At 38.8% G+C, this 17,716-nt stretch overlaps 1 protein-coding gene across 1 annotated transcript in view; it reads left to right on the top strand.

The window, feature by feature from the left end:
• Positions 1-16,246, top strand: part of ARMH4 (armadillo like helical domain containing 4) — a 141,347-nt gene extending 125,101 nt beyond the window's left edge. Inside the window, exon 7 of the mRNA XM_049770361.1 lies at positions 16,123-16,246. Within this exon, the coding sequence (XP_049626318.1) occupies positions 16,123-16,203 (81 nt within the window). The 3' untranslated portion in view covers positions 16,204-16,246. The remainder of the gene's footprint in view (positions 1-16,122) is intronic.
• Positions 16,247-17,716: the final 1,470 nt, after the last annotated feature.

Below are 17,716 nucleotides of genomic sequence, written 5' to 3'. Positions count from 1 at the left end.
GTCCTAGGCTAGCGCTGGCAGGCAGACACCTTACCTCTAGTGCCACCATGCCGGCCCCCCATTTTCATTTTTCTTGAGGGCTGTGGAGATGATATATACTTGTACTTAAATATCAACGGAAATTTTTCTGCAGTTCTTTTCAAGACGAAAGTTTACTTATATCTCTGTAGAATTCTGTAGCAAACATGTTTAAACATCGCAGTTAAGAGGTAGGTTCTTTGTAGGGCTCAGCTGGCATATTAGCTTTGGCCATTTTCCTTGACACATGGTTTTCCGTAGTTGGTTTAACTTACTCAGAGAATTAAAAAAATGTTGCTATGTTGTATGTGATAGTACAATAGGTAGCATTCTTACCTTGCATGCAGCCAACCTGGATTCCATCTCTGGCCTCCATATAGTCCCCCAACATTGCCAGGAGTGATTCCTGAGTGCAGAGCCAGGAGAAGCCCTGAGCATCGCTGGTTGTGGCCCCCAAACCAAAAAGAAAATGTTGATATGTACTAAACAATACCTGGAGTTGGGGTGCTGCCACAAAAGGGGTGCTGGTCATTGTATTGTAGTGATTTGAAGCACCAAATCAGAAGTGCTGAGTTTATTTAGAAAATGGGATTTGTGTATTTATATATGCAAAATAAAAACCCCACTAATCTAAACAAAACATTTAATAGCAAAACAAGCCAGCTTTCTGGAAAGAGGGAAGATGGCTATAGAGTTCATTGCCAAAACCTTCCCCACTGCAGGGTGCAGGGGCTATGATTCATTCTTAGAGGGAAGGGAGGGAACTCTCTGGCTCACCTGATAAACAGGCAGATTCCCAGGCCCTAAGACAGCCAAGATCTACTGGATCAGATTCTGCAAGGGAAGAACGTGGGGTTCTTATGGCCAAATGAGTTGGAAATAAGGGCTAGGAAAGCAGCTCATCTGAAAGCCTCTTCCCTATTAAAGAAACAGGGGCGCAAGCAGGTCATTGGGGGAACAAACTTTGATCACTCCTGCTGCAGTGGGTAAAAGAGAATAAAAGAGAAAAGGGAAGAGGTTTTTAGAAAAAGGGAAGAATGTTGTGAAGGAGAGGAACCTCTAGGACTCCATGTCTTTTTCTCTAACCAGAAGACTCTAGTTTGCTTCGAAACCTCTTTAGCTTTTTTCCCCTTCTCATAGTTTCTTTTTTCAGTGGCTGCTGGCTTAATTTATATGTAATATTTAGAGTTAATTAGTATCCCAGGGAAACAGATTCCCTAAGCGATGCCTTAGCCTTGGCTTCAGCTCATAAACTTGCCTGAGATGCAATCTTCCAGAAATATCTTCTTCAAGTACCTGAATCTCTTAGGTGAAAGCAGTTTTAGAAAGGATTTCAAGTAGTTTTAGGACTGGAGAGATAGTACAGGTAGGTACTTCTCTTGCACATGGGTGCTTTGACTGATCCTGGTTTGATCTCTGGCATTGCATATGGTCACTCCTGGTTTAATCCTAGAATGACTTAGGGGTAAATCCTACACACAGAACCAAAAAGGACCCCTGAGCACTGTGTGTGACCCCTCAACCAAAAAAAAGAGGTTTTTATTTTTTTGCATAATGTGGGGTCTTTTTTGATTATTTCCTGAAAAGCAAAGACTTAAGGCATAACTTTAATGTTATAAATACATTGGAAAGGAAAATAGAGCAAAACAGAGCTCCAGAAACTCTTTAAGTAAACCCTTTGTTCACTTCCAGAGAGTTCCTCTATGTGGAATTCCCAATAAACCCCATATTTCAAACCAAATCCAAGAAGGGCAAAATTCATGTCATCTACAACATTTTCATAGACATGAATCATTTACATTTCTACCAGGAGCCCAATCAATTTCTAGCAAAAAAGACATTTGACTACATGGCCTTTTGGCAAGATAGGCTTTGTTTTGGCTATGGGGAAAGATGAAAAGATAGGATTACAGTAGATGGATAAAAATGCCAGCTTTTAAGGATTTTTTTGAAGGCAGGGGTTCAAGGGAAAATTATGCGTAGAAGACAAAAGAAATAGAATACAAGTCGAAGTTAAAATGACATACATTGGTGATGGGAATGTAACACTGGTGAAGGGGGATGTTCTTTAATGACTAAAATCCAACTACAAACATGCTTGTAATTTGGGTGCTTAAAGAAAGATATTATTCAAAAAATAAAATGCCACAATATAATATCATGCTGGAGGAAACCAAAGTTCTTTCTGGACCATTTCTTGAAAAATGGTAAAGACAAATGAGGACAAGAAAGCAAGTGATGTGATCTATAATCATGAGAAAAGACCATAAAACCACACAAAATTCATTTTTTGGTCCCCAAAACTTTCTGTGTCTGTTCTAGGAAAGTCATCTGACTCTAGGAGAACAGACAGGATGTGTGGGTGGTGTGTGGGAATCGAATTTCAAGAAAGAGGAGGAAAGGATGAGATGCAAGGTATTTGGTAATCTCATTTTTTTTTTTTTTGGATTTTTGGGCCACACCCGGCGTTGCTCAGGGGTCACTCCTGGCTGTCTGCTCAGAAATAGCTCCTGGCAGGCACGGGGGAACATATGGGACACCGGGATTCGAACCAACCACCTTTGGTCCCGTATCAGCTGCTTGCAAGGCAAACACCGCTGTGCTATCTCTCCGGGCCCGGTAATCTCATTTTTTACTTTGTTTTTGAAGGGGGTTATAGTGTCAGTGCTCAGCACCTACTATTCCTGCTCTGTGCAGAGGAATCACCTGTTAGTTTACAGTTTGCTTTTGCCCAGGGCAAAGACATTCCCCAACTTCACTCCCTCTTTCTTTTCACCAAGCCCTTTGACTTGTAAAAGTCCACCTGGATAATAATTTTTAATTAATATATTTATATAAGCACCATGATTACAAACATGTTTGCAGTTGTGTTTCAGTCATAAAAAGAACACACCTTTTCACCAGTGCAACCTTCCTCCCATCAATGGCTCCCATCTTCTTCCTCCCTCACTCCCTGCCTGTATTTAAGACAGGTGTTCTATTTCTCTCACTCACTAACATTGTCATGATAGTTTTCAGTGTAGTTATTTCTCTAACTACATTCACCACTTTTTGTGGTAAGCTTAATATCTTGGCTGGTCCTTCCAGTCCTCATCTCTATTGTCTTTGGGTGTTATTACAATAATGTATTTTATTTTTCTTCAATCAGACAGATGAGTGAGACTATTATATGTCTATCTCTCTCTCTCTCTCTGACTTATTTCACTCAGCATAATAGTTTCCATGTCCGTCCATTTATAGGAAAATTTTCATTACTTCATTTTTCTTGATGGCTGCATAGTATTCCATTGTGTAAATGTACCACAGTTTCTTTAGTCACTCATCTGTTGTCAGGCATCTGTCAGATGTTGTCTGGTTAGGAATTTTTATCTCTCACTTGACCCTCCTCCCTGGTTGAATTTGAGCTGATAGAATAAAGAAAGGTCAGTTTGGCAGGTCTAGAGAAACCATGAGGCAAGAAGCCTCCCAACTCCATGAATCTCTCCTGACTGGCTTGACTTATTAATATGTGCACGGCCCTGCTTCAGACCAGGTCACTGGCATTGGGAATACGGCATAGAAATTTTGTTTACAATCACCCTTGCAAGGACTTGGGAGACCAGTTGAGGTTTGAATCCAGATCAGTTGTATGCAAGGCAAGCAACCTTGTACTATTGGTATGGCCTGGTGTTTGCTAACTTTAAATCAATTTATGTCCAGTTAAATTTCTTTTTTAATAATGTAAGATTTAATTGGTTTTGCATATATTTCTAGGATTAGGGAATAATGGCTTAATAAAAGCCCCTTATTCATGCAATTAACACTCTTCCCCCTAACCCTCCCATACCTTTTTGGGGGCTTGACAAGGTGGAATGGACTGAGGAGAAACAGTTAACTCTTTGCTCTGATAATTACTAGCTTTGGCAATCAACTGAGCTGGAAAAATTCTGTTGTATAAGTTCTACAAGCAGGAAAAAAAAAACAGCATTAATTTTGTAAGCCGCTGTTAGCACTAAAAATGTATTGACATTTCTTATTCTATATCTAATTTTCATTCATAAGCTCATATTTTATTATTACATATAGGAAAAATGGAGAAAGGAAGAGGGATAAAAGGAAGAAGGAATAAAGAAGTAAGATAAGGGAATTTATTTTGGGGAACAGCAGCAAAAAAAGAAGAAAGAGCAAAATTGTCTGCTCCTTTGTTCTAATTTTTTAAAAAAAATGGAGGCTAAAAGTCTCAAATCTACTTAGTCAAGCAAAGATCTTCTATTTTTCCTTCCAAAAAGCTGCAGGAATAATAATAGAATGTTAATTGTTTATAATTTGTAAAACAGAGTAGAAATGTTCACCTTGAGATTGCAGCTTCCAGATCAGGCTCAAGACTAACTTTTTGGAGAGGATAAACATGAAATGAAGGAGAAGCTGAGTGGACACAAGAGTTAATGTGGTGGGATGCCCCATTTTTATTTCCTTCAATTCTGAAGTTAGGGAGAAATGGGCATGTGGAATTGTCAAGGCATACTCAGATGATATACTTTATCATATTTTTGTTCTGGTCCTGGTGTTAGGTCAGGTCACTTTTTCTTAACCATTGTCCTGGGTATCTTTTATTTTCCTAATTTATAGTGAAATAAAGGAAGGGGTCAATAGCATTTGAAACACATTTCCAATATGTTTATAGTTTACAACACAACCATGCTGTTTGTGTAGTTTCAGACTTTTTAATGCTCAAACAGACAAAAATAGGGATGTATATACAGTGTTCTAATATGGAGATACGTTTGGTTACCTGATGACCCAAACACTATTTCCCAAACAGGAATTTTGATAGAAATCTTAGGTCAGTTTCTTTTATGCCCTTTTTTGTGTGAGAGACAAAAGAAGAAATCTGAAATGGTTCTGTAATTGAGCTGATCAAATGTCAAAGTTCTGAGTCAAGGGGAGTGAGGTAGACTAGAAATTTCCTTTCTGATAAACCAAGAGAAAGTAGCTTTTGGCTGTCTCAGTATTTATATCAGAACAATTTTGTTTCAAGAAGTTGGTGCTGGGCTAATAAGGCTATTGAGACACAGTTTATGGCAAGAAGGAACTTGTGAACTGGTGGGACAGAAGCCAGTGGACCACTTCACTGGGGCATTATGGGATCTAGAAATGGAGGGTCTAATTATGCCTAGATTGGGGAATGTTTGTTCAGAGTCAGTAATTTCACACCGGAGATTAACTTGATGATTAGGTATTAGAGAGTGGGCAGAGTACTCCAGTTAAGGGAACGCTTTGTGCATTAGCCAACGAGCTAGATTTTGGGAAATTTAGCAGCTAAGTATATAAATGGGGTGCTGGGTATACTCTGGGAGTAATACTGGGGTTGAGTTTTTGGGGAATGTGCAGCAGGAAAAAATGAGGCTGATCCTCATTAAGTCATATCAAGGAATTAGTACTTTATTTTTTGTAACTAAACGTTGTGGAAAGGTGTTAGACTGAGAAATGATATTATCAGGGCAGAGTTTATAGGAAAACTGAATTAGCAAGATTAAAGCCAAGTGAGGAACATGGGTCAGAATTAGGTGTAGCAGGCAGCTAAGAGGTAACCATGTCCTCGACCAATGCTGCAAGAGTGAATGTGGAGGGGAAGATAGGTTTTGGAGATGCTTGGATGGATTGGGGAGCAGTAGGAACTTTGGGGTTGGTTAGATGTAGAAATGAGGGGAAAGACTGGTATAAATTATGCAGAATCAGGGTATTTGGAAGAGCCACTGGATGTCAAAGAGGTCATTGGTCTGTGTTTTGAAGACCAACTCTGTATCATCCCACAGCTGAAAACCTGAGAAACACAACTTGAATTTCTTCCCAAAACATGGAGGAAGCTTCTACTTACTACAAAGTGGAGATGACGATGTAGTCATTCTTTGTATATGTCAAAAAGTAAATTTAAATATAATAAAATGTAGATATCTGGGAGAAATCTTCCACATATCTTCAGGTTATTATTTTGGTTGAGCTCTAAGTATGGGTTAGCATTTAGTATCTGAGGATCCACTTGATTCGCAAAGACTAGCACAAGAGTTTCTTATTCTTAGAAATAAGTTCAATGGAAACACAGTTCTGCATCTTCCTTTTCTAGGAAATGAAATTATTCATTACTATTTAGAAGCAATTGATACCTGTTATCCTTAGGAATGTGCTTTAAAGCCTATTTTTTTCTGTATTTGAGCCATAACCAGTGGTAGTCATGATTTACTCCCAGTGCTCTGGAGCACTCTTAGTAGGATGGTGCTGGGGATGGAACCCTAATCTAATTAATGTATGCAAGGCAAAAATCCCTACCCATTATACTATCACTTTGGCCCACTATTTTCAGCTTTATTGAGACTGAGTTGACAATTCTATGTAATTATGAGAAATACTATATAAGGAATCAGTAGGCATATAGAGTGAAATTGTCACCACAATAAACTTACTAAGTATTTATTCCCTTATTAGTTACAATATTTTTCTTTGTGATGAGAACTCTTGGGAGCTATTCTCTTAGCAACTTTTTATGTTTTTGTTTTTGTGTCACACCCAGTGGTGTTCAGGGCTTACTCCTGGCTCTGCACTCAGAAATCGCTCCTGGCAGGCTCGGGGGGACCATATGGGATGCCGGGATCGAAACAAGGTCCGTTCAGGGTCAGCCACGTGCAAGGCAAATACCCTACCGCTGTGCTATCATTATGGCCCCTCTCTTAGCAATTTTTAAATGTACCATATAGCAGAGCTGACTATAGTTACGCCATATATGACATTCTGGGTGTTTAACATAACTGCAAGTTTATTCCTTTTGACTGCTTACATCGAAGCTCCACTTTCCACCTTTCACTGTCGTTTTTTTACTTAAAAACAAATAAAAAACCTCTCTCAGAGTGAATTTCTCTGAGGATAATGTTCAGATTTGCATGTGAATGGCTTCAGGCCTTTTGAAGTGTAGATTTGGAGGTTCATTTGGAGAACCTTATGAACAATGCAGAATTCATGTCCCAGTGCTGAGGATCTGTGGCCTTGCATGGTTCTGTGGACAATCATTCAGTAGTTTATCATCCAAAACATATAAAAAAATAAAGCAAGTTTTTCAAAATTGCATATCAATGTAGGCTGGTCCTGGAGGGCTTTGTGTGACAATGTAAAGTTGAAAAAATGTGGTCAAGCATAAGAATATAACGATCATTTTACTCCTACCCTTGGAGATTCCTATTGTTAGCATTTTGGTCTATATTTTTCTAATTTTCCCTCTGTGTATTTATGGTTATGTTATACATGTATTTTTTACATATAATCAATATTATAGTTTACCTGTTATGTTCCCTTTCTGTAGCTATAATTTTTTGTGGTTATTTAAAAAGGAATAAAGAGAAGAAAAGGAGCTTTAGACAGTTCTGAAGTTGTATTTGAATGAACAACTCTTTTATTTGTGATTAAGATTTATTTGGTATTTGCTTGTCCATGATTGTCCGCTTATCTCCAGTGTTTTGTCCAAAGCATTTCCTTACTTAGATGTGAAAACACAGCAAAGAAATGTCAAATAATTGTGCCTCGAGAGATTAGATAATATTTTTCTTTCTTTACCTTTGTAATGAAAATGAGCACCGTAAGCTTGTATAATTAGATACATGAGCATAGATAATATTAGAATTGTGAGAAACACCAGGCTTACAAAAAAACACCTATTGTAATGACCTAAATTGATTAAAAATTCATTCAGATCAATTTTCTTCAATCTAATTAGCATCATGTGTTATTTATTAAAATGGTACATATAAATTTTCTGTATTTTATTTCACTTTGGCTAAAGTCAGATATGAAAATATCTACTTGTTTGTCTATCGTCTTCTGTCATTGTTAAAAAGAAAAATATAGCTTTTCACAATGCAGTTCTTGAGTTCTCCACTGGACGCTCTTCATCCAACGTCTCCATTCATATTCTTTTTTGGTGGTGCCAGGGAGGGAAATTAGTCGCATACATATAAGACATTCTGTCCACTGCTGGATAAATTCTTCAGCCTCTCCATTCCATTGATTGTAAAGCCTGGACGTGAAGGGGAGTACAGCTGTGACTTTTCACTAAATGACACTTTTATTGTTTTAGCCCTGTGTATTAGCAAATTAAATGCCATTAAAAATGGTTAACAAAGGGGCCGGCGAGGTGGCGCTAGAGGTAAGGTGTCTGCTTTGCAAGCGCTAGCCAAGGAAGGACCACAATTAGATCCTCCGGCGTCCCATATGGTCCCCCCAAGCCAGGGGCAATTTCTGAGCGCTTAGCCAGGAGTAACCCCTGAGCATCAAATGGGTGTGGCCCAAAAAAACAACAACAAAAAAATAAGGTTAACAAAGCTTAGGCATTCACTTGACCCAGGATTTTGTATCTTTATTAGCTTATAAGCTTTCAAAGTTCTTTCAGAATAACACAAAAATCAAATAAGGCATACGATTAAGACCTATGTACTTTATCTTAAGTTTTTATTTTTATTTTTTTTAGACCATATGCAAAGGTGCTCAGGGTTTACTTGTCATTCTCTGTACTCAGGCATCACTCCTGGTGGGGTTTGGAGGACCATATGCGGTATTAGGGCTTGAATTAGAGTTGGTGCATGAAAGGCAAGCATCCTACTAGCTCTAATCTTTATCATAAAAGTTGTTTCTGTAATGTGAAAGAAAACTCTTGTTTATAAAGTGTTTTTTAGATATGATTAAGATGGAATTAGTACAGCTAAACTGGCTGAATCACCACTAGGAGTTTCGACACTTATTTCCACTTATGTTCAAGGTGAGGAGGAGGAGGAAGGGGAAGGAGGAGAGGGGGGAAGAAAGAAAGTACAACAACAAAAATGTGAAAATTATTGTATTTCACGATGATTGTCAGGAAGCTCTTGTTGCTAGTTGATCATTCTGTTACTTCTTTGGTTTCTGAACATTCGGTGGCTTCAGATATACATTGGATACACAGTGTATCTGAATTGGTGAGTTTCTACAGGAATGACAGAATTTAAAAAATATGATTTTCAAGCCCTATTGCTGACAATGTAGTTTTTGTGGGGCGTGTTTTTGGCTTCCAGGACTTTCTGAAGTATGAGAAGTTGGGAGAGTTTCCACAGACTCCCAAAATGTACGGCTAATGTCAGTCCAATTACTGACATACCTGGAGTTTTGGTCAAATTGGTGTCTCTGCAGAGAGACATAGAGTAGTGGTGAAGAAGACACATTGGTGAAGTGACAATTGTGAGTGATGGGTGCAACACACACGGCTTTGGTAGGGCTGGATCTTGGCTTACCCTCTCCTCAGGGATAGCCAGCTTTTGGCTGTCTGGTGGTGTACCCATAATTTTTCATGGCTTAGTTTACATCTCTTTCAAGAATAGAGTGAATCTAGTGGATCTGGCTGCCCTACCTATATTTCTATTCCTCAGGTTCCCAATAATGGAATACTTGGTCAAAAGGTTTTTGTACTTGCCATTGTAAATATTGCTAAACTGACCCTTAAAGACCAGTGACTCTAGTGAACAAAACAGACTATTTCTCTATACCCTTGGACACACCATTGCCTTACTACTTAATCCTTGCCAATTTTTTTTTTTGGTCTTTTTGGGCCATACCTGGCGATGCTCAGGGGTTACTTCTGGCTGTCTGCTCAGAAATAGCTCCTGGCAGGCACGGGGGACCCTATGGGACACCGGGATTCGAACCAACCACCTTTGGTCCTGGATTGGCTGCTTGCAAGGCAAACACCGCTTTGCTATCTCTCTGGGCCCTAATCCTTGCCAATTTTATAAAATAAATAATAATATTGCAGTTTTTTATTTGATTTCCTTTTATGATGATGGGTTTTTATTTGTAAACATTTTTTACTCTTATGAGTAAAAGCTTGTTTACTTGTAAATAAGTTTATTCAAACACTTAAAAGTAGTTTTATAAAGCCAAACTTCACACTTTACACCCTGCATTTAAAAGCCAATTCAAAGATATAAAAGGAATTTAAAATTAGACCAGAATCCATAAAATACAATGAAGAAAATAAAGGCAGAATCCTTCAGAATTTGAATCTCAACGGTGTTTTCAATATGGTTTCATTATCAAAGATAACAGAATGTGACATCATCAAAAAAACTTCTGTTGGCTAAAGACAAGAAACATGGGCTAAAATTAAAAAATTAAAAGGCACCCTACTCAATAGGTGACAATACTTGAACATCATTTTAGATGAAGGGCTAAGATCCAGATATGCAAAGCATTTGCAAAGATCTACAACAAAAATCCGCAATAACCCCTTTCAAAAAAATGGGGACGGGAGATGCATAGACATTTTTCTGAAGAAAACAGATGGCAAGCAGGTATATGAGGGAATACTTATTATTAGGGAAATCCAAATCAAAAGGACAATGAGATATCATCTTACATCAGTGAGAATGGCACATATCAAAAAGACTGGAAACAACTTGTTTTGGCAGGAATGTGGTAAAAAAAAAAAGACTCATCTACTGCTGGTGGAATTGTTGCCTGGGTTAACTCCTGTGGAAGACAGTATGGAGATTTCTAAATACCCAAACCAAAGTTAATGACAGTAGAATCAAGAGACCCACAAAAGGAACCCATTACACTAGCAGTCCAGGGGGCTAAGGGTGGAGGTTTGGGATGCATGCTGGGAACTATGGAGGAGGGAGGTCAACACTGGGGATGAAAATGGCCCTCAGTCAGTCACTATGTACCCAAAATACAACTGTGAAAGACTTGTAATTCACATAGTTTTTAATAAAAAAATAATAAAAAAAGAAAAGTAAAAATAGAGTTTCTAGGGGCCAGAGAGGTGACACTAGAGGTAAGGTGTCTGCTTTGCAAGCACTAGTGTAGGACGGACCACGGTTCGATCCCCCCGCGTCCCATATGGTCCCCCAAGCCAGGAGTAACCCCTGAGCATCAAATGAGTGTGGCCCAAAAACAAAACAAAACACAAAAAATAGAGTTTCTAGGTGAACTAGTGATTCCACTTCTTTGTCTTTATTTACTCCTAAGACACAAAAGTACTCATTGGAAAAGATAAATTATGAAATTTGTTGCAACTTTAATGGAATTGGAGGAATATAGCATAACATGAGCATAACATGACTAGTAATGTCAGGCATATGGGATGAATAAAGGTGAGAAAACCCTGAATAAATATTGGGCACATCAGAATAAAATCAATACTCAAGCTCAGTCTTGCTTCCACTCACAAGTTGACACTGGTAAGGCCACCTCGGCCAGTGGGGTTGAGGACTTAGATCCATGCTTACGTTTTCCTTTGCAAAGCAGAGAGTTTTGAGTTACAATTAAAAAAACTCCTCAAGAATCCTTAAGAAGTGAGAGCTAGTGACCAGAGAGTGTTTGACTTAATGCATCTTTGTTTCTGTTTGCTGAGGCCATACCAAAAATCAAAACCAAAACAACAAACAAAAAAATCTGAAAATAGGGTGTTGGAGCAATAGTGCAGGAAGAAAAGTGCTTACTTTGCATGCAACTGACCCAAGTTTGATCCCCAGAATCTCAGATAATCTCCTGAGCCTAAGGGATTCCTAGGTGGGAATGATCCCCGAGTACTACTGCGTGTGGCCCCCTCAAAAATTCCCCTGAAAATATTCCTGTATTTAAGAGTTTGTCTTAGCCTTTGTTTTGGGGAGAACCTAGACCATGAAAGAGAAAAAGCACACAAGTTGGGAGTATAGAGCAAGGACAGGAATTGTGATTAAACTGAAGGAGTATTTCAGGACATCAGAGCCCAATTTAGGCCTGTGATATCTCTAATAATGAAGGTGACACATTTAGGCCACATACTTCCTTGTTAGAAACTCCGAAACCAGAGGAATCTAGCAGTTTTAGAGCTAGAAGCATCCTCAGATCTCATTTTTAGCCCAGCTCTTTATTTAAAAAAATGAAATTTGGGCTGTGTATATATTATAGTACATCTTATAAAGGAGATTTTTACAGTATGTCAAACCATATAGTACTAACAAGATAATGATGCCTATTCCCCAAAGTCTTACATACATAAAAATCTTTAAGAAAGGAAAAAGTAAAATAGGGTTTAGACAAGTTTTTAGTTGAAGGCTGACTTTTGTTCAAAAATACAGTGAATGCAGATTAAGAGCGAGAGTTTTTTTCCTAGTAGATAGAATTTCTCTCCGGCATTATATTTTTGGGCCATGAAAGGGAAGTAACATGTTCTGTATGACAAGCATTTGACATATTTAGTTCTGCAAAATGGACACTTTTTCTTTTTGTAGATAAGGAAGACTTTTAAGATTCAAACAATTAAAATTTAAAGCAATGGAGATGAGGGTTGGAAGGATGAACCATGATATGAAGCTTACCACAAAGAGTGGTGAGTGCAGTTGGAGAAATTACACCAACAACTATCACAACAGTGGTAGTGAGTGAGAGAAATAGAATGTATGCCTGTCTCGAGGACAAGCAGGGGATGGGGGAGATGGAGATGGAGGCATTGGTGGTGGGAAAGTTGCACTGGTGAAGGAGGGGGGTGTTCTTTTTAAGACTGAAACCCAACTACAAGCATGTTTGTAGGGGCCAGAGAGATAGCATGGAGGTAGAGTGTTTGCTTTGCTTGCAGAAGGACGGTGGTTCGAATCCCGGCATCCCATATGGTCCCCTGAGCCTGCCAGGGGCGATTTCTGAGCATGGAGCCAGGAGTAACCCCTGAGCGCTGCCAGGTGTGACCCCCCAAAAAAGATATTATTAAAAAATAAACAAAAAACCTCCAAAATACATAAATTTTTTTTGTCTTCTTTCCGGGGAGGGGCTGTATCTGGGGACTACTCCTAGTTTTGTGCTCAGGAGTGATTCCACATGGTGCCTGGGAGACTAGTGCAGTGCTGGAATTCGAATCAGAGTTTCAGTTGAAGTGGCCATAAGAATGGCAACTCCTTTACTTCCTGTATGATTTCTCTGCTTTCTAATACTCTCTATTATATTCTTTTGTGCCATCGTAGCTTATTCCTTCTGTCAAACAAAAGACCTAGTTCTTCCACCCTCACAAATTCTATCTAGCCTTACTGGACCTGTGAGCAGAATCCAGTAAAGATACATCTCTGATTCTGCCTTGTGCTCTTTCCACCCCTAAATTCTTATAGGACTAATTTTTATTTTCGTGGTTAATTGAACATGTATTTTCTTTGCCTATCTCAGCAAAAAAAATCCTTTCAGGATGTTGTGTAGGATGGAAAGAAATTTATTGAAACAGAGAAGATGACACTTATCTAGAGTGGAAAGCAAAATTTTGGGCAGGCAATGCAGTTGTATAAATGAAAGTAAAGTTATTTGAAAATCAATCAGTTGAAAAATTATATAATAGTTTAATAATTTTGACAAGGGATATATTGATGCACTTAATTTTTTCGTGTCTAAAGCTGTATTATTCAGTATGGGTAGGAACTAGCTACATACAGATTTGAAATGAAATCAAATTAAAACTCAAAATTCACTTTCTGTAATATTAGCCTTATATTAAGCACCTAAATAGTTACTTGTGTTTATAGTACTCTTTTGGAGACACAGTAAAGAGGTGATATTTCATCATCACAGAAAGTTCTGTTGGTCAGTTCTGACTATTCTGAGCACACTGTTAAGTTTTGAGGAACCAGAAGATAAGATTGATGTGGTCCTTACTTCATGATCTCACATTTTGGTGGGGAGAGGATGACGAACACATGCACATCATTGGTAGCATGGTGATTGTGGCATCTTAGGGAAACAGTGTGCTGGCATGAAGTGGGTTATAAGGCTCCGACTTTGTCTAGTGAGAGAACTGATCTTGGGAATAGCAAAGGACAGGGGATGGGGGAACAGGTAGAAACACTCTAAGTAGTACTTTTACTCTTCAGGTGAGTAAAGAGAGTCTGAGGGTTTGGACATTTGGGGGGGGATACAAAACTATTCAAAATATCTGGGAGGGGGAGAGAGAGAGAAAGAGAGAGAGATGGAGAGAGAAGCAATTTGCCTGCCTTAGAGAAAGGCAGGGGTGGGTGAGATGGGGGATGAGAAGGAAATGGGAGACATTAGCACTGGTGATGGTAATGGGAAGGGTGCACTATATGACTTAAAACATGAACAATTTTGTAACCACGGTGCTTAAAAAAATCAGTTAAAATATTAAAATAAAACCCTGTGAGAAAGTTTCCTTCATAACATATCTGACAACACTAGTTCTTACAAGTTAGTATACACGAGAATCACTTAGAAGACTTCATAAACTAGAAATTGTTGAAACTCCTCCCTTCCTGACAAGAAGAAAAGACCATTCATGTTCCACAGCAAGCTGGGGAGGAAACAACATTGTTGTAATACTGCCCATTTGCATAGACCCCCAAATTCTAGCATTGTGCCTCTAAACCTGATGTACATTAGAATTTTAGAACCTCCCAGCTTGGGCTCTTTGTGCACAAGACCTTCTTTAATAGGCCTGGATTAGGTGCCATATACCCTTGTTTACAATTTATGTCTGAGAGAGAGCATAGTAGTTAAGGTGCTGGCCTTAGAAGTAGCTGACCCCGGTTGGATTCTTCTCACTGCAAGTTCCTACTGTATTGCCAGAGGTAATTTCCGAGTGCAGAGCCAGGAAAAGTCCCTGGACACCCTCATATGTGGCCAACCTCCCCACTCTACCATACTCTTTATGAAGAAAGGAAGACAGGAAGGAAAAAAGAAAAAGAAAGGATAGAAGAAGTAAAGAAAGATGGAAGAAAGGAAGCAAGAAGTAAAGAAAGAAAGAAAAATAAGGAATGAATGAAAGGAAAGAGGGAGATGGCACCTTTTAACCCAGGTCAGCTGTGTCAGTAAGACAAGTGCCCTCCCCCTGTACCCCTGTACTCTGACCCTATGGGTCCTGCTTCTTTAATATCTACCTGCTTGTATGGGGCTTTGATTGATTTAATTTGCATAATTACCTCTTTTCTTGTAGTGAAATTATATGTACCTTTCCTTCTAGTTTGTAAAGGCAGGGGCAGCAATGAATCATGGAGGTGACAATTTTATCTTTACTAATTCAACTGAGTTATGATTAACGACAGTTATAATATTTTATCTTTTAGGCATATCATAGTATTGTATCACCCTCCACCAAAGTGTCAATAACCATCCAATTCTGTCTTAGGTCTCTTCTCAGCAAGCCTTCTTTCTCCCATACCCCTTGTTCTGCTGGCAGTCTCTGGTTTGTTTTATCTGGTCATTGCTATTCCTTTGATTTTCTTTTCTTTTCTTTTTTGATTTTTTTGGCCACACAAGGCAGAACCCAGGAGTTCCTCCTGGCTCTGCACTCAGAAATCAATCCTTGCAGGCTTGGGGGTAGGGGGGAGACCATTTAGGATGCTAGGCATCAATAGGTCCATTCCAGGTTGGCCACATGCAAGGCAAATGCCCTGCTGCTGTGCTATTGCTCCAGCCACTCCCTTGATTTTGTTTCTTTATACTTTATGTATGAGTGAGTTCATTCAGTTTTTGTCCTCCTGACTCATTTTGTATAACATGGCATACTTTATTTTCATCCATGTTTTAGTAAAATGTAGTATTTTTTTCTTACAGCCAAGTAATAAGCCATTATGTATATAACTAAGCTTCATTCGTTATTCATTCATTGTTCAACACTTGGTGTTTCTAGGTCCTCACTGTTGTAAAGCGAACAGTTATGAACATAGGCATGAACACATCTTTTCAAAGGAGTGGTTTTGTATTTTTGAGATGGATGCTAAGGAGTTTCATATGTGAACTCTAATTTTTTGAAACACTTTCACGCTGTTTTCCATAGATTATATCCCCATCAACAGTGAATATGTGAATTCCTTTTGTTTTTTAACCAAACCATCACCAAGACTGGCTATTTTTAGACTTTTGGGTGTAGGCCATTCTCACTAATACGCTGCAGTACCTTTTTAGAGAATTATCTGAGTACAGATGTAGCAATTGCTTCCAGAATTTTTTCTTACAGAGGTGGCTTTAGTAATGATAATAAATGAATGAATTTAATGTAATGAAAAAGTGCTCTGCATTGAAGAAGATGCAGAAATCATATAACAAAGAAGACAAAATCACTTGCTTTTTATTTTTTTATAGGAGAAAAAGGCAGAGAAGGGGAAGAGAATCGTGAAACCTTTTGTTGAAGCTCAAGAAACCATATGTGGTGTCAAGAAATAGTGGAAAATTGAGTTTTGTGTGGAGAGAATCAACGAGTGAGAATTCGTAACACTAGAGCATCCTAATCTCTTAAAGATCAGCATGTTCAGTGCCTAACTGGAACGACTTTTGTTGCTTCAGAGAAAAGAGTGCTTAGGAAAATCAAGTCATAGGACTCTTTCATATTTGGATGAATGTGACCTAAAACATTATCCAGTTTTTACCTGGCCATGGCTTGAACTGTGACTGCAGTAAAAAAAAGTATTCCAAATGAAGCTGAAGTCCATATTAGGGATAAAACGGAATCCACCAAAGTCTCTGGGTGTTTGGGGCTTCTGTAGAGTGTGGTTTAGGGTAGAAGCAGCAGAAACATTGGCAGCTTGCTGTCCTCTCATCCACATAAGGTGGATTTAGTTTGGCTGATCACAATTGGCAATAGGAGAACATGTCCAGATTAACTCAATTTACCTCTTGTGTCTTTGGAGAGGTCATTCTCTATGGCTCTGTGTCTTCTGGGAAAATTGGGATAACTTAGGCAGCACAAGGGAGACAGTGAGTCTTAGGATACAGCCTTGACATATTTTCCTTGAAGAAGAACATCTGGGAAAGGATAGAGGGCATTCCTTCTCATTGAAATTTTTTAAAAATGATTTTTATTGAAACTAATGTGAATTCCAAGTCTTTTCACAGTCACATTTAAGGTATATGTGACAGTGAATTAGAGTCATTCCCACTCCCAGTGTTGACCTCCCTCCATCATAGTTCCCAGTTTGCATCCAAGACCTCCACCTTTAGCCACTGGACTGCAGTGTAACAGGTGTATTTTGTGTATATCTTGTTGTTGTTTGGGTCTCTTGATTCTATTGTCATTGACTTTGGGCGGGATAGTTAGGTTTGGCCATTTTTTATTTACATTCAATGTGGAGTCTTATTTTTTTTTCAATACCTTTTATTTATTTATTTTTGGTGGGTGTTCAAGGTTTACTCTTAGCTCTGCACTCAGGGAACCATATATGTTACCAAGGATAGAGTCCAGGTCAGCCAGAGGCAAGACAAGAACCTTACCAGCTGTACTATCTCATTAGCCCCCTACTTTGTTCTTGAACCTAGTAATAGTGATTTAAATGCGAATACTGTAGTCAAACTGACAAGACTCCTAATCTCAGTTTTACTACATTTAGCTGTGCTAACTTGACCAAGAAATTAAGTTTCTGCTTCATCCTGGGGTCTGGCAGGAAAGAAATGGTTAACTGAAAACAATTTAATTGAAGAGAGTTGAACAAAGGGATTTTGTTCAGAGATGTGAGGAGGCCAATCTAATCAGCAAGGAAGGAAGGAAGGAAGGAAGGAAGGAAGGAAGGAAGGAAGGAAGGAAGGAAGGAAGGAAGGAAGGACAGAGATGTATAAAATAATCTCTCAGTCACTTCTGGGGCTAGGGTTCTGAAATTTAAAACAAATAACTGGTGGTCAGACAATCCGGAGAAGGGGGCGCTGTTGGAATGTTGTAACATGAGCAGTATCATGAACCAGATCA

The sequence above is a fragment of the Suncus etruscus genome, chromosome 3 (genome assembly GCF_024139225.1).
Source record: "Suncus etruscus isolate mSunEtr1 chromosome 3, mSunEtr1.pri.cur, whole genome shotgun sequence".
Classification (NCBI taxonomy): domain Eukaryota; kingdom Metazoa; phylum Chordata; class Mammalia; order Eulipotyphla; family Soricidae; genus Suncus; species Suncus etruscus.
This window is presented reverse-complemented; position numbering and strand designations above follow the sequence as displayed.